Source organism: Alexandromys fortis, unplaced genomic scaffold (assembly GCF_014885135.2).
Source record: "Alexandromys fortis isolate MF-2015 unplaced genomic scaffold, M_Fortis_MF-2015_v1.1 scaffold_103, whole genome shotgun sequence".
Lineage (NCBI taxonomy): Eukaryota > Metazoa > Chordata > Mammalia > Rodentia > Cricetidae > Alexandromys > Alexandromys fortis.
Genome location: NW_026067978.1, coordinates 5,638,156 through 5,659,494, shown reverse-complemented (window position 1 = coordinate 5,659,494; position 21,339 = coordinate 5,638,156). Strand labels below are relative to the sequence as shown.

General features: G+C 44.3%; 1 protein-coding gene across 2 annotated transcripts in view; it reads right to left on the bottom strand.

Annotated features, from left to right (window-relative positions):
* Gria1 (glutamate ionotropic receptor AMPA type subunit 1) overlaps positions 1 to 21,339 on the bottom strand; it is a 309,709-nt gene that overhangs the window by 116,602 nt on the left and 171,768 nt on the right. For both annotated transcript variants that reach the window (XM_050157644.1, XM_050157643.1), the window contains exons 4-5: positions 19,091 to 19,275; positions 7,171 to 7,224 (exon numbers count right to left, since the gene is read on the bottom strand). In XM_050157644.1, the coding sequence (XP_050013601.1) occupies positions 7,171 to 7,224; positions 19,091 to 19,275 (239 nt within the window). The remainder of the gene's footprint in view (positions 1 to 7,170; positions 7,225 to 19,090; positions 19,276 to 21,339) is intronic.

The window sequence follows — 21,339 nt, the reverse complement described above, 5'->3', positions numbered from 1 at the left end:
ATCATGTATTTCAGATTAACAGCAAAGGCAGCATCATCCAGATCTGTGTGGCTTTCCTAATCTCAATTATGGTAAGTGGAAGGTACTTGGGGCTATGGCGGCCCATAACAAGGAGATGAGATTTGATGGAGGAGGTGCCTGAGGGATCTCAAAGATGGTATCTTGTCCCCAGACAGGGATACCAGTAATGATGATGATGACACTGATGATGGTGATTATGGCGGCAATTACCAACACTTATTAAGTGCCCGTTTGGGGTCATGTATTACTCCAATCACTTCCTCTTCCCCGGCTTGCTCAATTCTCATAGCATCACTGGAGGAGGCAGTTAATATCCTTACTTTTTTCTAGATGTAAGCCACGGGAACCCAGAGACTGTGAGGAATCGGATGAATGCTACACAGCTGGTAAGTACAAACCAGAAGTCAAACCTAGGTCTGCCCAATAGGAGAGCCACCCTTCCCAACAGAGCTTGTACCACCCCCCTCAACAGAGGCACATGTGACCCCATATGGTGCTGAGGGAAGGGGAGTGGGCGAGCTAGGCCTCGCAGAAGGAGTCTACAGATTTCTCAGTGTGGGTGAGCAAGGGATTAAAGAACAGTTTCTTCTTGGGCTGAGGAAATCAACCCGAGGGTGTGAACTAGCTGCTGTATGAACCGAAACTTCTGACTCTAAGTGCCTCTGGAGTTAGTGGTGGCCATAGTGGTGGTATAAATGGCTTGACTGCTCTGGACCCCAAGATCCTTTGTAAACCACTGGGAGGCCAGAGGCCACCATTTGTCCCTCAGCTTCTACCAGACTAGCAGGGATTTTTTTGGAATGACAGTCATTGAGTTTGCACTCTGGACTTACTACTGCCATTGAACTCAACCTTCTTGACAGGGACTTACCCCTAGACCTGCCTCTCTCACTGTCCTATGCCTGACTATCAGAGGCTACTGCAGTGAGAACATGGACTCTTGGTGTCTGTGGGAAAATGCATCTCCTCTGTTTCATAAACATGATGGCACTGCGGAAGCCATATTACCTTTATTTCCCCATTTGGAAAGGCGACTATAATGTCGATGGCAAGGGCAATCAGGAGGGTCAGTGTATAACAGCAGAGTTAGTGGAGGGTAGAGAAGTATGTGTCTGGAGTAGATGAGAACGGAGAGACAGAAAGCAGGGAAATGGTTGTCTTGGGCTGGGATTGCAAGAAGATAAGCCCTACCAGGCCCAGAGGTGAGCCATCTTGGAGTCTGCCTGAGGACCTAGCAACAGGCACTGCCAGAGGTCTTGATCATGCCTAACCAATGACCACGTGACGTCGATGGATCGAAATGCAGTCTGGGTGCTTGGAGGAGGGGTGTATACAAGGCTCTCCCCGTTACTGAATAAATGAGTCTGCTGTTTGCATTTTACTTGACTGCCACTGTCTATGCTGCTGATGCTGCCCCTTTGCCCTCCCTTCCCCGAGGGAGGTGTTAGGACCCAGCTACATGGGGTGTGGAAGGGCAAGATAGGTGTGAGTCAAGGGTGATGCGAGGAATGATGACCAAGGATCAGAGAGAAGTTCTCTGGCATGTGATGAAGACACATTAAACTTTTTATGGTCAGGAGGAAACACATGCCTGAAACTGTAAATCTGGCCGAGAACCCGAGGCTGGGAAGCGCATAGGCCCCATGGATGAACTTATTACTATTACTTTGCTAGACAACTGACCTCTAAAGATACACCTTTGCCCATTGGCTAGTGCAGCTCACAGACCTCAAAAAGAAAGTGTCTTTGTGCAGTGGACAGTGGTCAACAGAAAATCACAACTGATCCAAATGTGGAGAACAAGTGTTCTCTGAACAGGAACAGTGGAGTGCTCAGTCCCAAATGGGACATTGATATCACGTCCCCTCCCTGCAAAGATCAGGGGCCATCTTGGAAGTGTACGGATGAAGACTGTAAGAACCAGAGGTTGGGGAGGACTGTTGTGAAGGGGTCTTCGGGACATGACAGGATCAAGACGCTCATGCAGCTGTGGTTGCCTGAAGAAGAGCTGCATGAGATTTGAGTCTTCCAATATCCTAGCATGGGCAGGGAAAGGCCTTATGCGTGCTCAGCCCTAACTGAAGAACTATTGATAATTGATGGCTTCTGGGGCAAGGAGAGTCGGTTTTCTTTAAGTCTCTGTGTGACTCCTGATAGGTCAATCATGCTCAAATGGATGGCCACCTATCCAGGAGAATATGTGCCACATAAATTACACTCTATGGGTTATTAAAAAATTAAACACAAGAGGACATAAAAATGGGAAGGGTGGAGACGTGGGAGTGGATGGGAGAAGGTAGGAGGCAGAGTGGGAGAAAATATGATCAGAACACATTGCCTAACTGCATGAAATTCTCAAATAATTATGCTCACCTTACTAGACCTGGATGGAGGTGGGTGGTTCTTGGACTTCCCACAGGGCAGGGAACCCTGATTGCTCTTTGGGCTGATGAGGGAGGGGGATTTGATTGGGGGAGGGGGAGGGAAAGGGGAGGCGGCGGTGGGGAAGAGACAGAAATCTTTAATAAATAAATAAATAAAGAAAAGTGTTATATTTCTAAAAAGCTGGTTGTGGAAATGAACAAATCTGCAAACATATCAAGAATCCATGGATTATTTACTTGAAGTGGGAAAATAGTATGAAACATGAATTACATCTCAAAAAACTGGGTTTGGGAAATGAAGGTGTAAGCATGTATGTGCATATATACACACATAAATGATACAGTTTTCATGGTACTAAAAGGCACCCTTACAAACTTCCAAAGGAGGGAAGCAACCAACAATCCTACCCAGCTATGTTACCTATGAATCACTATAAGGACCAGAATGGCATAACCTAAACATGGCTAGTGGCACACATACCTTGGTGGTAACCAACAGCTCTCTAGTTGAACTTAGTAAGTCCCTCTCAACACAGGGAGATCATGCCTGGTACTAGAAACCTAGTCAACTACCAAGGGATAGTGTAGTCATGGATCTTGGAGAACCTAAAACCACCAACAACTCCATTCTAAATATTTGTCCTTAAACTCATAGGTAAGTATAGTCCTCATCCATCATCAAGGAAATTCTCTTTGTAACAGGTGACGACCATTATAGAAAACCATAACTAATCAAAATGCAGAGTTGTGGAGCCCAGTCCCAGTGGATACATCTCCAATACAACTCATGCACCTAAGGCCCAGTGATCACTGTAGGAGAGTGGATGAGAGAGTTTAATAACCAAAGAACAAGACATTTGTGGTGGTATTGTGTCTTCTAGGAATATCAGAAGCTACACCCATCAAGTCTCACCAACATGACTGCTCAAACATGAGGTGAACAAGAACCACAGCAATAGACACACTAACAGGGAAGGAGGAAAGGCCATGAGTCCTCAACTCTCTATAGGCAACTAAGGAACGCTGAGAATAGGAGAAATAGCCGTCCCCAGGGAAGAGCACACCCATTGGTTGTCCAACACCAAGTAAGTGGTCAGCTCCAGAAACGAACACACAAGTAACATTATACAAACAGAAAAGGGCGTATTTATGAAGATATGTTATTAATGAAAGAGAGACTATAAGTTTGAAAGAGAGCAAAGAGTGGTATATGGGGCAATTTAGAGGGAGGAAAGGGGAAGAAGGAACAAAATATAAAAAATATCAAAATATAAAAAATTTAAAACATCTCCACCTGTGTGGAATACTTGATTGCTCAAGACACAGTATCACCTGGCAGTACGTTGGGTTCTTTCCTAAATACACACTAAGAAGATAGAGAACTATTATTTCCAACTGACAAATGGGGAAACTGAGTCTGAGCCTTGATTGCGTAGAAAATTAGCTAAGCAAGAGTGACATTGGGGACGTAAAGCAGGGTTTGGAGACTTCAGACTCCTTCTTCTCCATCAGCCTTTCCCTCCCCCATTTCTCCTTCCCTCCTCCCCCTGGTGGCTCTCCACAGGTGGTGACTGGAGTCTCACAGCATCCTCCAAAGAGTCCAGAGGGAAGACTGCTGGGCACCGCTCTGAAGCTCAGACCTTTTAACCAAGTGGAAAGAACTGTGGCGCGTGCTTATCCTTTCCGAAGGGTTTCTGTCCCTTCATCTATAATTGCCCCCGAGTTGCAGTGCCCCGAAGAAGAGGGCCCGCTCCATGCAGTAGCAGGCTAATTATGTGGCGGAATTTCTAAAAATTATCATTTCATAAATTGTGATATTCCTCCGAAGGGGAAAGAAAGCACAGCACATCCTCCACCATGTCTCAAACTGAATTAATTAGGAATTTGAAGCCTAATTATCCACTAATCTATTGGAACACGCCAGTCTTTCGTATCTGGCTGCTGTTTGCAATTTGCAGCCTATTAGTGGCAGTTGTTAGAATCTGAGAACTCATTAGGTCAGAAGAAGAAAAGTGTAAATCAGAAGGAGAGGGCAACCTGAGGGGCTGATGCGGGGAGGCTGTGGCTGAGGGGTCACTTGCTGACAGATGAGGGCTGGTGGTCTAACTACCTGGGTCCTTCCTTTAGAGGCCCTGAGGCCACTGGGTCATTTCTGCCTTACGAAAGGCAGTAACTGTCACAGGTTCTGTGCTTTCCCCGGCAGCAGGTGTCCAAGAGCAGTGGACGCTGTCACCAGTGCTGGTGCTAGCCTAGGGACACCACCACTTGCTTCTGTGTGACACTGGCTGGGCCATGCTCCCTTGATGGTTCTGTTTCCATACAAGCAACAGAGATGCTGATGGAACTGACTCCCATGGTCCCATCCAGCACCATGGAACTGGGGTGTGAGGGATATCAAAGACTTCCTCAGTTCTACTGAACAGATTTCAGTTTTGCAAATAGTCTCTCAGGGGTGAGATCCTTGGCTTCGCCAAAGAGATTCTAAACCACTCATTAAAATGTGAATGTCTTGAAAAGGTGACGGCTATAGCCCTTGAAACCTAAGTCTAAACTAAGCTTTCTCAGTAAGCCCTTCTTAGGTCCAACCCTGACCTTGGGGCACTTGGGCAGCCAAAGCAAGGTAAGTTCAGAGGATAGAGATGGGGGCATCCAGGACAAGCTAAGGCTGGTGAGCAAGCAGGGCAGAATTTAAGGGTTAGACAGATGTCTGGACCCAAACTTTAGATACAGATTATGTGTCCTAATTCAACTAATGATCTTCATCCCCAATGTAGCATAAAATACCAATCTTTTCCCCCCTTCAAATCACCCAGAGATGACCAGGAAAAGATACCCTGACCAAAACCGAATGTAGCTATATATTTAGCTCAGTGAGCTTAACATTTAAACTTTTCTTACAGATTAAGATATGACAAATATTGCAACTGAATGAAAACATAAACAGCAAGAAAGCAGGCCGAGGCAATGGAAACGCTTCGTGGAAGGCATGACTATGAAGAGGGACGGATGCATGGCACATGTGTTATGGGTTCAGGCTTGACGGTGGCTGCGGCCACTGTGGGAAGGAACTGTGGGGTTCCTGCAAGTGTTAAACACAGGGTTTAGTGGCCGACCCAGCAGCCCCCAGCTGTGGTGTGTTTCACAGGCCAAACGCGTATGCAATAGTGCTTTCCATACCAGTCCCACGGTGGTCACGACTTAGAAGTCCATCAGCTGTGTAACGGATGAGCAAAACAGGCTGTCTCTCTATAATGGGCTTCTGTCTGGCACTACAAAAGGAACGCACTGAGACAGAATACACGTCAGAGATTTCCTGAGGCTGTGGGGAGCTTGGCCGGGGAGTTGTGTAAAGACTACTGATGTGCATGTGTCCGGGGGTGACAAAATTTTAAAACAAAGTTCTTATGGTTTCATAACCCCGTACATACACACGGGACCATGAAAATGAGCACTGTATGCTAGTGTGCGGTATTATGTGGTCTGTGAATTTGATCTTAAGAAAGTCTCTAAAATATAGGTCTGAGTACAAAAGAATATTACATTTGCCTATGGAGGAAAAGAGCTTGAAGAATCAAAGTTTATGACATAAAAGATAAAAGTGGAAACTGACAGGAAGAATAGACATGAGAGAGATGACAATTGCCAGGAAAGACTTATGCAGACACATTCTGGTGTCCACGTAAAAAGAATGCGCGCACAAAGGCTTTGAGAAACCAAACTGTCTCCGTGGTGTGCAAAGTAATAGCACCCAATAAACAGCTGCGCTGTGTTAAGACAAGGGCATTTTTTAGGACACAGGCTTCTCTAGACTGTATATAAAAATGAAAAACAAACCCATCAACTGACATCGCTATAGGTCACACGGTGGGACGGTACCGTGTTAAAGATTTGTCAGTTTTAGCATAATTATGATTTAAATGTCTGCGCTTGTGAATAGTAAAACCACCATTGAGTTAAAAATCAGCAACATCCAGACATTTACTGTTCATTCCAAGATATGGCGATCACGCCTAGGGCCAGAGCTGATCAGAAAGGGTGCTCGTATGAGGACTGGAAGTTGGCCCTGCAGCCTCCAGCACGCTTTCTCCCAAGCATAGCTTAGAAGCTCACGGGCAGTGTGCTGTGGTTTGATGGGGTAGGGGGCTGTGATGGTCAGTTTTAACTGACCACCTGGGCTACTGGGAAGACAGTCTCAGAGAGAGAGAGAGAGAGAGAGAGAGAGAGAGAGAGAGAGAGAGAGAGAGAGAGAGAGATAGGGAGAGAGAGAAGAGACTGTCTACAATGACTTTGACTTGACCCATGGGCACAGCTGAGGGGGGGTTGTCTTAATCAAGTGATTGATGGGCAAAGACCCAGCCCAGCCCTCTGTTGCCTAATCAGGGAGTGTTGAACTTGATAAAAGTGGAGAAGTTGATGAACCAAGCACAAACAAGCAAGCCAGTGTGCATGCATCCATTTCTCTCTTGACTGAATGGGATGCGACTAGCTGTTTGAGGTTCTTTCCTTGACTTCCCCACAGTGATGCATGAGAACCTAGAACTGTAAGCTAAAATAACCTCCTTCTTTGTCCCTTAAATTTCATTTTTTTGTTTTTTAACAGCAGAAGGACAGAGGGAAAGAAGTACATTTGGTGCCTCTGAGGCTTAGCAATGCCACTGCGAATGGCCCCTTCCTCCCACATGGTTCATACAGGTGGGTGTGAGGCAACCTCAAACCCTAGGTGTGGGAAGGACAGGATCGGACCACACATCATAGCTCTACTCACCAGATTGGCAAGGATGTAGTGGTACCCAATGCCATTCTTCTCCAGCTTTACAATCTGAAAGACAGAACAAAAGGGCACTCATTAGTCACACCCACATCTGCCTTGTCGGAGCAGTGATGACAGCAGCTGACATCAATTGGCTATTTATGACATGCCCTCCTCTGTCCTAAGTACACAAAACTGTACCAGCCTTACCATGTAACCATGGTGATGCTGTTAGCATCTTTGACAGATGAGAAAGAGCCACAGAGGGCTAACTCAAGTTCCGTTATGCTGTGCAGCTATGAAGAGGTGACCATGGGGATCTGCAGTCACCAGTACCTGGTTTGAGGGGTGGGAGTCGGGGGAGGTTTGTTATTACAGCCCCCTAGGAGGAAGTCGAACAACTTGCTGCACCCTGTCCACAAAGCTTTCCTTATGCATGGTGGAGGAATCTGATGTACAGGGAATTGACTGTTATTCATGGCGATGGAGTGGGCAGTCACTTGGGCATGAACTCCATGCAGACACCATTCTGTCTCTGAGTTTTGCATTCTCCTCCCTGATTGGTTTAGCACCCAGACATCAATAGATCATTCAGCACACGTTGAGAGAGAAGACTGAATTAGCCCGTCTAAGGCCTCATTGGAAAGATGGGACGTGGCCTGAAGTAAGGAAGTGATTTTCCCATGACCCCTGTGTGGTCTGGTGGTAATGGAAGGACAGAGGTTTCTGACGCTTGACAGTTTCTGCATGACACCTGGTCATGGTTAAGGGAAACAGCCAGGATTTCCAAACACTTCCTGTCTTTTATATTTTGGTTTTATTGCTTGTGTGTGCATTTGTGTGTGCGCATGAGTATACATGCAAGCCTGCGTGGAAGCACACATATGTGTTCCTGCATGTAGAGGCCAGAGGTTGATGGCAGGTATCTAAGTCGGCTGTTTCCATTTTATATATTGAAGCAGAGACTCTCCCTTGAAGCAAGAGCTTGCTGCTCGCCAAGTCAGCTAGTCTAGGTAGATAGTTGACCCTGGGGATCCCCTCTTTTTGCTTCACGGACAGCCATATTAGAGTTGAGCAGTAACCCAGCATTTATACGGATGCCCCAGATCAAGAGTGTGCTCTTCATATTTGTACCATAAGCACGTTAACCCTTGAACCGTCGCCCCAGCCCCCACTCTCCCATTGCAAATTTAGACTGTCTTTAATCATCTTGAAGTCCGAGAAAATATGAGTGGAAAGGGCTGCCCCAGGTTTTCTGGGACTGCTTGGCACACCACTTACAAGAAATGGCTGAGCCTGCACGCCTTGATTCTGGCCACAACAAGCCTGGTACTAACTTGATCTATTTCTTCCTTTCTTTTTTTAAATTATCGAATTGGGTTTGTGTACCCTGCTTGGTGCCTCTCCCCCTGCGCTGCTACAAAGAGGCATAAGATATATGAGAGGCACCTAGGCTCTTGGCCTAACTGAATAAATTCTCACGGTTATTAAAACCCACACTCAGACATCTCCTTAATTGGATGTAGGCACAAAACGGCTCACTTTTTTTTTGATGTGGGGAATAATTAAATGCATGCGCACACAATGTCTACGCTGGAATAGTGAGATGGAGATTCCAGCTGCTGGAGCTCAGATGGCACCGAGGTGATGACTTTATTAATAATTATTCATTACTTTTCCATTTTCTTGCTACATGGCATGCTGTCTCTTCAGAAAGGAGATACCTTTATCAAAAGCCTATTTGGTTTCCAATAACCACGAAGCAGCAAATAAAAATATTTCAGAGCCCACCACATCCAGGGAGTGGAGCCACAGAGTTTTTGCAACACAGAAATGCAGAAAGAAGCAGAGGAAACGCCAACAGAGGATGACTCCCGACCCACAAAAATGAGTGACTTGTGTATCTCAGGCTGCTGGTGACGTCATTGGTTCATCCAATGGCTGACTTATCACTCTGACTCATTTTATTTCAAAAATATGTATCAAGCCTTGACTTCATGAAGCTGATACACAGTAGACAGGGAAGGAAATGAGATATTTGGTGTGGAAGGAGTCCCAGAGCAAGCAAGATACAGATAAATGCACACCCAGTCACTGACTGAAAAGGGTTTTGTGAAGGCAGGGTCCTTCCCCTCACCGACATCACACACTTTACGTTTATCCCCGACGCATGTTCTTTGGACTTTCTTTATCCCAGACTATATAGGGATGGCCCCCTGTAGGTCTTTAACTCTCTGCATGTGTCATGGGGAACTTCTCATTTCAGTGCTTCTGTTCAGCCGCCTTTGAATAGTTCAACACACATCTACTGAACACAGACTTCGTGCCAAGCACTAGATAATGTGATGGGGGTATAGCTCAAATAGCAAGGCAAGGTTCCTGTGACCTCGCTGCGCTGAGATGTAGTTTCAGGAGGAAGCCAGATGGTAAATATATAAATAGATGAACGAAGAAGACGTCAGCAGGTCATAAACACCACAGAGATAATAAAGCAGGGCACTGTGATGGATGGCCCTGGGAGGTGCTGGTTGACTCTCACCTCAAGTTCATTCTGTCCTTAATGGCTATGGTATATCATTTAGTGTCATATATACTGGCAAAGAAAATTATCCAAATAACCCTCTTTGCTATGTATGTACATATTTCAGGCTTATTTATTTTTATGTAAAGTTTTTTATATAAATATATATTCCTATGAAATTTTATATATTTATCTTATTTTATACTATGTAGGTCTATATGTATATTATGTATAGATGTGCAAGACATTGTGCAGGGGCTATGGAGGCTGGAAGAGGGCATAAGATACTCTGGAACTACCTAGAGTTACAGGCCACATGGGTGCTGGAAACCAAACCCAAGACTTCCATAAGAGCAGCAAGTGCTCTTAACCACTGAACTATCTCTCCAGTCCCTGAAGTTAAACATTTCTATGCTTTAAAATCTGTATTCTGCCTATGAGAGAAACGTGCAGTACTTGACTTTCTGAGTCTGTCTTATCTCATGTAATGATAGCCTTTAGTTCTGCCCATTTCTCTTATAGAGTCTGAACCAGTGATGACATCACCCACAATGTGCTGGGACCTTCCTTGCCAATCATTAATTTAAGAAATGCCCTTCAGGCTTGCCTACAGCCCAATCTAATGGAGGCATTTTCTTAATTGAGGTTCCCTTCTCTCATATGACCTAAAGCTAGCCAGCTCAGTGTGGCTGGAATGTATTTGGAATATGGTATATTGATAGCTACATTTTTAGGTTTTGAGGAACAACCCTACTGGCTATTTTAAATTCCCACAAGTAGTGTGTGCCTTGTTTTTGCTAGTATTTTTTTCTGAATCTTCACTAGCAGTTGTTATATTTCCTTCCTTCCTTCCTTCCTTCCTTCCTTCCTTCCTTCCTTCCTTCCTTCCTTCCTTCCTTCCTTTCTTCCTTCCTTTTCTCCAAGACAGGGTTTCATAGTGTAGCTCTGGCTTGCCTGAGACTCACTACATGTATCAGGCTGGTCTCAAACTTACAAACCATTGCCTGCCTCTGCCTCCTGAATGCTGGAACTTAAACGTATGAACCATGGCACCTCGCACTGTTTTCTTGACCTTAGCTATTTTATTTTTTAAAAAAAGAATTTTTATTTTTTAAAGAAAGAATATTTTAGTTGCAGATTTGTTTATTTTTGTGTATCTGTGCATATGTGAGTGCATGTGGTGGTCAGAGGCCAACTTGCAGGAATCAGTCTTCCCCTTCCATCGCGTAGGTTCCAAGGCTCAAGTTCTGGCTTGTGGGCTTCACTCCATGCATCTGTGCCTACTGATCTGCCATCTCTGTGCCTGCCTAGCCACCATCTCACCAGCACAAGCTTAGCCATTCTGACTGGAGTGAGCAGAAACTCAGTGTGAGTTTGATTTGTACTTCCCTCATGGCTAAAAGTGAGGAACAGATTTTCCCCGTGTCTTGATTATTTATACTTCTTTTGAGAACAGGCTGCCGAGTTCATCTGCCCATTTGTTGATTGGATGATTTGCTTTTGGTTTTCAGTATTTAGCCTTTTGTGTTCCTTATGAGTTCTAGATTTTAATCTCCTTGCAGATGAATAGGGGACAGTTTCATTCCCTTGTTCTGAGGGCTCTTTCTCCACTCTCCAGATTGTCTCTTTTGAAGTCCAGGATATTTTTAATTGTGTGTAATCCCATTTGTCACGTCCTGACCTACTGGGGTTCTTCACAGCGTCCTTGGGCAATGTCTAACAGACATTTTCCCCTAGCAGATTCAGAGTTTGGGGTCTTCAATGAAAGTCTTTGATCTATTTTGATTTTATTTTTTACTAGTGAAAAAGACAGAGAAGGATCTGCATTCATTTTCTTCTTGAAGGAATCTGGTTTTCTCAGCACTACCGGCCAAAGAGGTTGCTCTTGCTCTACTGTGTGCTTCTGGCGCTATGCTTTAGGTGATGCGGGTCTGTCTTTAGACCCTCTCCTTCACTGCATTGGCCGTCATGTTGTTTTTGTGCCAGTACCCTATGATAGAATTTGAGATCAGGCGATGATACCTCCAGCAATGCTCTTTGTCTTCAGGATTACTTTAGCTCTTTGGGGGCTTCTGTGAGTTCCAGACTTATATTTTCTATTGACATGAAGAGTGACCATTGGGATTTTTACGGAGACTGCAGAGAGCTTTAGCAATATGCCCATTCTCACATAATTCTGCTGACCCATGTGTGAAGGGAAAGGTGCCCTTCTCCATCTCTGCTGTCTAATTCTCTTATTCATCAGTGTCTTGAGGTTTAATTACAGAGGCCTTTGAACTCCTCGTTAGGTTCATTCCAAGGCTGTTTTAATTTGAGTTTGAAACATCCCCCATGGGCTCATGCGTATGAAAATTTTGACGCCAAGTAATCGCACTATTTGGGGAGGATGTGGAACCTGCAGTAGGTGTAGCCTTGCTGGAAGGAATATATCACGGGGAGCAGGCTTTGAAGTGGTATAACCTCACCCTACTTGCTGTCCTTTGCTTCCTGTGAGCACTTGCAATGTGACCAGCCAGCTCCCTGTTCCTGCTGTCATGCCTCCCATGGCTTCCTCACCAAAATGGAGTCTATTCTTCTGGAACTGTAATCCAAAATAAACTCTTTCTTCCCTGAGTTCCTTTTTGCCAGACTATTTTACTATAGCAACACGAAGAAGGAAAATACATAGGTATTTTTAAAGTTAGTATGAATAGGACTTAAAAAATGATTTCTCAGCAAGGACATTATTAGAGTATAGGAAGGCTACTGGTTTGGTATGTTTTCATATCTTTTGCACCTTGCTGAAAATTCTTATCAGATCAAAGGGCCTCCTAATAGAATCTTTAGTATTTTAACTATAGAACCATGTTGTCTGCAAATAGAGGCAATTGGACTTCTTGGTTTCCAGTTTGGATTTTTTCTATTTTTCTCTTGCTCTATAGCTCGAAGACTCCAAACACTAAATTCAATTTGAATGAAGAAAGTGGACACTTTCTCTCGCTTAGTATAATATTGGTTGTAGGTTTGTCAAAAAGTCTTTATTATGTTGAGGTATATTATTCTATTCCTAATTTCATCAGGGATTTTTATCATGAATGCATGCCGGATTTTATCAATGGCTTTTCTGAATCTATTGACATGATCATGTAACCTCTGTTGTATGTTTTATTTTTTGTTTGTTTTTGTTTTTTTCAATACAGGGTTTCTCTGTAGCTTTGGAACCTGGCCTGGAAGTAGCTCTTTTAGACCAAGCTGGCCTCAAACTCACAGAGATCCACCTGCCTCTGCCTCCCGAGTGCTGGGATTAAAGGTGTGCACCATCACTGCTCAGCCTGTTCCATGCTATATTGATTGATTTGTGTTTGTTATATCATACTTGCATTCCTGGAAAGAAACTGACTTGATTATAGTACCTGATCTTTTAAATGTGGTTTTAAATTTGTTCTATAAGCAGTTTTTTTTTTTTAAAAAAAAAGCACTTACTTTTTTTATTCCCGAGAATTTGATATGTGTAAACAATGAAATATTACATGATTATTATATCTACCCTCTGTTTGCCCTTTTCAATTCCTGCTATATCTCTACCAACATGATCCTCTCATAACTTCATGTCTTTTTTATTTATTTTTCTAACCCATGGAGTCCAGTTAGTGCTGTATACCTGTGCCTGGTGTGGGGCCTCCACTGGAGCATGGGGAGTTTATCAATGTCCATGTCCTCAGAGATGAGTGAGTCTCCCTTTCCTGACGACCATCAGCCTCAGATAGCTCCTCCGTAAGGACTGGAGCCTGAAGGTCATCTGTCCACGTATGCTAGGCTTTTAGCTCTATCCTGTGCAGGTAGCCACAAAGTTTTTTTTTTTTTTTTTTTTTTTTTTTTTTTTTTTTTTTTTTTTTTTTTTTTTTTTTTTTTGTCAAGGAAATTAGTCTCTGTCTCTCTCTGCTTCCCTCCCTCTTTCCCCGTCCTTCCTGTCTCTCTTCCTCCTGACCCCCTCCTCTGCATGTTTTTATCTGGCTATGGTGTTTTATAGAATGCCTTTGGTAACGCTCCTTCCCTTTCTAGCCTATGAAATAATTTCAGGAGCTTTTCTTTAAAAATCTTCTGGAACTTGGCAGTGATTTCTTCCAGTCTTGGACTTTTCTTTGTTGGGTGACTCATTACCGCTGTTCTATTTTCGTCACTTAATACAGACTTAAGGAAGTTGTTTTTACTGTCTTGATTTAATTTGGGAAGGTCATACGCTTCTAGGAATTCCATTTTTTCCAGATTTTCTACATGTTCAGAATGTAAACCCTCTGGATTTCATTGGTATTTATTGTAATGACCCCTTTTCATCTCTAGTGCTACCCATTTCTTTTGGTTAGTTTATGGAAGGGCTTGTTCATTTTCTTTTCTTTTCAAATAGCCAAACTTTTGTTTCTTTTCTTTTTTATATTGTTATTTTAATCTTCATTTAATCAGTTTGTGATCTGATCTTTATTATTACTTTCTGCCTACTGATTTTATTTTTGTTTTTCTAAACCTTTGAAGTATACCAAGATACGAATTTGCAATTTGATTTTTAGCATAGACACCAATAACTATATATCTGTAACCAAAAAAGGTCTGGTAAGTTTTGCTTTATTTTCACTTGATTCTAGGATTTAGAAAACATTTGAAAATATTTCCTCTGGAACATGGGATGTACTCACTCATATTTGGTTTCTAGCCATAAATAAAGGACATAGAGCCTATAATTCGGTTTCTTAGAGAAGCTAAATAAGAAGGAGAACCCAAAGAAAAACATACAGGCATCCTCCTGAATATTAACCTTCATCAGGCGATGAAAGGAGACAGAGACAGAGACCCACATTGGAGCACCGGACTGAAATCTCAAAGTCCAAATCAGGAGCAGAAGAGAGAGCACGAGCAAGGAACTCAGGACCGCGAGGGGTGCACCCACACACTGAGACAATGGGGATGTTCTATCGGGAACTCACCAAGGCCAGCTGGCCTGGGTCTGAAAAAGCCTGGGTTAAAACCTGTCTCGCTGAACATAGCGGACAATGAGGACTACTGAGACCTCAAGAACAATGGCAATGGGTTTTTGATCCTACTGCACGTATTGGCTTTGTGGGAGCCTAGGCAGTTTGGATGCTCACCTTACTAGACCTGGATGGAGGTGGATGGTCCTTGGACTTCCCACAGGGCAGAGAACCCTGATTGCTCTTTGGGCTGACGACGAGGGGAACTTGATTGGGGCAGGGGGAGGGAAAGGGGAGGCGGGGAGAAATCTTTAATAAATAAAAAAATCAATAAAAAAAGATAAAAAAAGAAAATATTTCCTCTGGAGTTCCTTAACAAACAACTGGTCATTCAAAATTGTATTCTACAATCCATGGGTTCTTATATAGTTTATGTCATTTCTTTTTCTCTTCATTTAGTTTTATTCCATTATATGAATACATATATACAATGAATTATTTTGATTATATTTATTAAAACTTACTTTCTTGCCTAAAATGTCATAGATTTTGGCAAATGTTGCATGGGCTGTTGAGGAAAAGGTATTTTGCAGCTGTTGGATGGAGTGTTCTGCAGATGTGTTTCTTTAATCTACAGCACAACTTGGATTTTCTTTAACTAAATTATCTACTTGATGTAGGATTCCCCTCTGTATGCTGTGAATGTTTTATTACCATTGGTTAATATAGAAACTGTTTCAGCCAATGGCTTAGCAGAGTAAATCCAGGTGGAAAATCTGAACAGATATATACATATAGAGAGTGGGCAGAATCAAGGAGATGCCATGTAGCTGCTGAAGGAGAAAGTTGCCAGCAGGAACCTTACCGGTAGGCCACAGCCTCGTGGTGATACACAGAATTATAGAAATGGGTTAATTTAAGATGTAAGAACTAACTAGGAATAAGCCTAAGCCATTGACCAAGCAGTGTTATAGTTTCTGTGCGATTATTCAGGTCTGGGCGACCAGGAAACAAACGAGACGTTTCCTTTTACATTTACTTGTTTATGAGTGGGAGCTGGAGCCACTCAGCTTTATTCTATCTGACTCTATCTGTCCATTTCTGACCACTGGTGTTTTTCTACAAATCGGTGCGCAACAACATTTGGGGCTTATGTTCTTGATGGATGGTTCCATTTAGTAATACGTAGCAGTAAGCTTCATTTCCTCTGTCAAATTTTAGCTCCGCATTATGGTATGTAAGTACGGTCCTCTGCTTGGCTAGGGTTTCTTGGTATACAGACTTCCCATCACTTCCAGCCTGTGTCTTTTGCTAGTGTGTTTCTTATAAACAACACATCGTTGGTTACTTCTCTTAATTTGGATCAGCCAGTCTTCATTCAACTGGAGGGTTATAGTTATTTACATTTAGGGTTATTATCGAGAGGGCTGCTGATTCCTGTATTTTTTTTGGTTGCTTTCATATTCCATTAAATCATTGATTGCTCTTTTCTCTGTTCCCTACTCATATAGAAGTTTGGTAGTTTATCTGGTCCTCTCATGAAATGTATTCCTCCCTGTGCTCTTGTGCTCGGTGATGTCACTCTTCCTCTGCTTCCTTTCCGTACACTAAGTCTATGGATCAGACTGGTTCTCCAAGGATGATGATGTTCCATTTCGTACACCCTGTAGAGGCTAGTGTCTAGCCCAGGGGTGTCTTCCCAAGAGTGCTGAAAAGAAGATGCAAATGCATCCATGAGATCCACACAGCTGATCAGTCTCCATTACTTCAAAGCCAGCTCAGCATGAACCACGCCGCTGAGGGGATGAAGCTGGGAAGATTAATTACACCTCTGAACTTCACAGTCCTCAGTGAGCCTTGCAGCAGAGAGATGGATCTAGATAGAGGCTGTGCCTCAAGCTCAGAGCTGCCATCTCTGCTGTTATCCTCGGTGATGAACTTATCTTTCTGGCCACCAAGGGCATGGTTATCCACACACCAACCCCTTTCCTGCCTGAGCCAAGCTACCTGAAACTCCTGGTTTGTTGGCATCAGGCCTTCCTTTCACTCACAATTGTCTTCCATACTCCGGATGTGGTTGTTTGTTGCTGGACTCCCTGACTTGTAATTGTTCTTTGTAGTCAGGGTGGAAGGATAGCTCAGTACTAAATGATAAATTTCCACTTCAGATGGCACCTGTCACAGTCCATGTGACATGAGGAGTAGCAAGCTGGAACCCCTTCCCTGATGGCCCCTGGTGTGGCGCAGTAGGCTATACCACAACCCCAAACCAACCGGAGGCTTCAGAAAACTATGGTTTTGTCCTAGGGGTAGAAATACACACATGCATTTGTGGTACGGACAGAGACTGACTTTGGTGTCATTCCTCAGCAGCCTTGCAGGTTAGTTTTGGAAATCTGGGACCTAGGGTACTCCCCAGTTGAGCTAGGCTCACTGGCTAGTGAGCTCCAGGGGTAAACCAGCCATCTCCAGCTCCCCAGTGCTGAAATTTCAAATCTTTGCCACCCCACTCAGCTCTGTAAGTGTGTGCTAGAGTTGAACTCAGGTCCTCATGCTTGTGCAGCAAGCACTTTACTAGCTGAGATGCATCCCTTACTTCAGAAAGTTGTATTAAAAAATAAATGCATGAGTGTTTTGCCTATATGTATGACTATATACCACACATGTGCCTGGTGCCTATGGAGGCCAGAAAGGGAGCTGGATCTCCTGGGACTGAAGTACAAATGGTTATAACCACCATGTGGTTGCTGGGATCTGAGCCCAGATCCTCTGCAGGAACAACCTGAAGAGGACCTCTGAGCCATCGTTCCAGTCACAAGGCAAGTTATACTTTTAAGACATTGGACCATGTTCTCAAATCCAGCTTGGTTTGACTTCTTGATTTCCTTCTATGTTACCTTTGAGATGTTTGTTAACAAAACAAAGCAACTCTTCTTCATCTGTAACAGGGAAATAGATAGGAGCTATTTGATCTACAGCGTGTAAGGATGAATGTTATCTACAGAAAGAGTCACCGCAGTGCCTTCTCTCCTCGGCTGTGAGCACCCGGAAAACAGCAGCATGACACATTCCAGAACAAGCCACCCATTCTAGTAAGGACACCTTGAAGCCATTCATTCTATCCGTTTCCCACCTCAGCTCATCCCTGTCCCCCACCCCAGGTTTGTAGCAGATAAATTCGTTTATGGTCCGAGAGGGAAATGACTCATGAAGCTGGTACAGCTGGCGCTATGAATAGCAGCAATAGGCAGCATTTCCACACACCACGTCCTAGGGACAGACTCCTTTCTGAGGATGTTCCATGTCCTGGTCCTTCTAGTCCTCATAAAAGCCGTCAAGAGGAAGTTATTGTTATTTTTGCTGTGCAGAGTGGGGACATGAGATGGAAAGAGATTATCTGCCCGGTCCAAGGTCATGAAGCTAGCCAACACTCAACCTGGAAGCCGACCCCCCAGCTGGTTTGCTTCCAGAATCTCTGCCTTTACCTAGTGCCCTTTACTGCCCTCACTGTCACCCCAGATGCTAGCACTCAGTACCTGACTACTGCCCAGAGGACTTCTATCACCATAGAAACAATTTTATGCTCGTTTCTCTTCAAGAGCAAACCCCAAAGCCACACTTGACACTGCAGAACACACATAGTTGACACTGGAAAGAGCCCATGGCTTCCAAGGTCTTCCCTGTCTTGCGGTGGAGGCTTCGCAGCCATCGCTGATCTGGAGTTAAGGCTCCTCATGAGGGGGTCCAGGGTCTTGAGGGCCATTAACCAGCCTTGTCATATTGTCAAGTAGCTTAAAGGCCCATCTTTCATTATATGGTACTGTTCAAACATGACTGCACGCCTCCTCCTTGCTAGTTCATCTGAATACACAAATGCAGCTCAAAAAGACAGTGATCTATATAGTGGCGCTCCTGGCTCGGCTGCCAAACTTTCTCTGATTCTGACACCATAGCAAATACAGTTTAGAGCCTGTTAGCTGAAGCTGTTGAAGTTACAGAACCTGTTCATAGGATATGCCACCCTTCATGCTCTCGGAGGCAGGAACTGCTCAAGGAAGGAGTGGAAAGGGAGGTGGCCCCTAAAACAGGTCATGTGATACCCAATACTGGTTCTGTGAGTGACACATCCCAGCATGAACACGGGACTCTGTCTGCAGCCTGGACTCTGTAAGCTCTAAGAGACAATGTAATTTAATTTTAATAATAAAGAGGAGCCTAAGAAGTAAGTTTTTGGTCAGCCAGTGTGAGGATCACTTGGAGTGTCTTATCAAGGCTCCCATGGCTTTGTTACTTCATCAAGTGTCAGATTAAAAATTTAGGACTCATAGAATGTAAAATGGAAGGCGTCAAATTTCACCTCCTTGAGAGTCCTCCTTAGACCCCCTCTCCCTAACACCCGCATCAGAAGCACACGCATCTTCTCCCAAATTATCCTCAGCGCCTGCTCTGTGCCCCTTGTTGCCTTTAGTACCTGGCCCAGGATGGCGTTGAGGCGTTCGGATTCACAGTCCACCACCACCAGCCTCTCCTTTTTCTTCTCCAGGTCCTGAAAGAGCATCCGGTAGCCTTCTTCGGTGGTTGTCAGAATGTTGACAGCCGTCACCTGCCAGTTTTTCTCTGCAGCTGTATCCAAGACTCTCTGCAGGACTGACAGGCCTGTAGCGGAGGGGCGGACAGAGACATGGCAGCATCAGCATTCTCAGGTGACATCCTTTGCTGCCTGCTCTTGATGCAGCCCACCCCTCCTTCCACCAGGCACATTTAGCTACCTGTCTACATCCACCTTCTACGCCCACTTTCTCTCTGCAGTCTCTGCTGTTTGCATCCACTTCCCTCAGTGGTCCCTGCTGTCCCCCGCCCCCCTTCCTGTAACAAGCTCAGTTCCTGCTCTCCGTGGGTCCGAATGCTGCAGAAGCAAGCTTCCGGTCCTTTTTGCTATTCTGTTTACAGGGCAGGGCAGACAATAAAAAGAACTTCTTGATTAAAATCCCCACAAAAGGTTCAGATCCAAAATATATGCTAAATGACCAGCTTGCTTGCCTGTCTGAACTTTGATTTCTTTGAAGGTAAAGAGGTGGCATAAATAGCTCCTGCCTCCCAATGCTCCGAGGAAGATGAGACAGGCGTGTTGGGTGCGGGCTGCTCTGATACCTTAAAGGTTTCCTAAATGATATCTGTCATTATCTGGGGACGAAGGTACTTTGAATGAGAAGATGGCAGAGAGACTCATGTGTATGAACATTTACTTGGTCCCCAGTTAGTGGTGCCCTTTGGGGAGGTTATGGAATCTTAGGAAGGTGGAGCCTTAGTAAACGAAGTATGGACCTGGGAATGGGCAGTCAGGTTTTACAGCTTTGTCCTATTTCTGGTTCTCTTTCTCTGCTTAACGTGTGTAGATGCAATGGGATTAAGTCCTGCTCCCTGCTCCAGCAGCCATGCCTTCCCCAGCATGCTGAACTGACTGTTTGTCCCTCTGGGACTCTGAACCAAAAGATGCCCTTCCTTCCTTAAGATGCTTTTCTCAGGATATTTCATCGTGGCAGCAGAAGAGTAACCAATACTGGGAAGTTTAGTAATTTTTTATAGAACAGGCCAACCTAGTATCTAAAGATAGCTAATAACAGACAAATCTGTGGAATTTGGTTATGGCTCCAATAGCTAATACTTCGTCACCCAGTAGGTGTTGGGTAAATGCGTTCTCTATTTCCCCACGCCTTTGATGAAGGTTGACTGTGCAGAGGGGCCTGTTTCTCAGCACCACTGCTTTCTGCTCCCAGACTCCGTGGTGCACTTGTTTGCTTTTGTGCAGCAAAGGACCACAAACTTAGTGTCGTGAATCAGTGACAATGTACAGTTTACATTTCAGGGAGCCAGGGCGGTGTTGATGGCAGAGCTCCTCACTCTGTCAGTGCTCACGTTTGTCTGCCCTCTCTGCTCATATCCTTTAGAGCATGGCCCTTTTCATCTTCAAAGCCGGCAACAATGGCCCAGGCTTCCTCATTCAATCTGACACCAAGTTTTCTGGCTCCCACTGTCACTGTCCAAGGTCAGCTAATGAGCAGCCCTGCTGCATCTGTAACCTTAGCTCCCCTTTGGCTACAGCATTCACAGGCTTTCCAGCTCCAGGGACAAGGAATGGGATAGGGGGTGGTGGAAGTAGGTCGGTATTGTGCTTGTCACAGAAGGCTATTTTGCTGTCGCATTGCAAATTAATCTTTTGTATGCATTCCATGTGTAACTCCTAGTGACACTGTTAATACTTTCTATGTATGACCAATATGGCATCAGGCCCCAGGATGCATCTACAAATTGATTCTGATCTGATTTTCCACTTTGTATCATTTTTAGCAAAAGTTGTGCTGTGTAAGTGAGCTTCACGTTTGGCACTGTTTTGCCGGCTTTCCTCTTTTAGTTAACGAGGTTCTAGGGGGTCAGTCTTAGTCTGATTCCTATTTTGAAGATATGGACACCAAATTTCATCATTCCATGATCATACAACCAGAAAATGGCACAACTCAGGGCCTGGGTTTTGAGATGGACACAGCCCTTTGCATAGTGTGGGTTCTTTTGTAAACCCAAGAAATTCCTTCTAGGGGCTACATTACGTTTTTCTGGAGTTGCCACTTCTGATTTAAGCCTTTATTATGTCACAAGGTTGTCCTGAAAGGGACCATTGGCAGATGACCCAAACAGTGGATGATATCAGAGAAGAAAAATCAT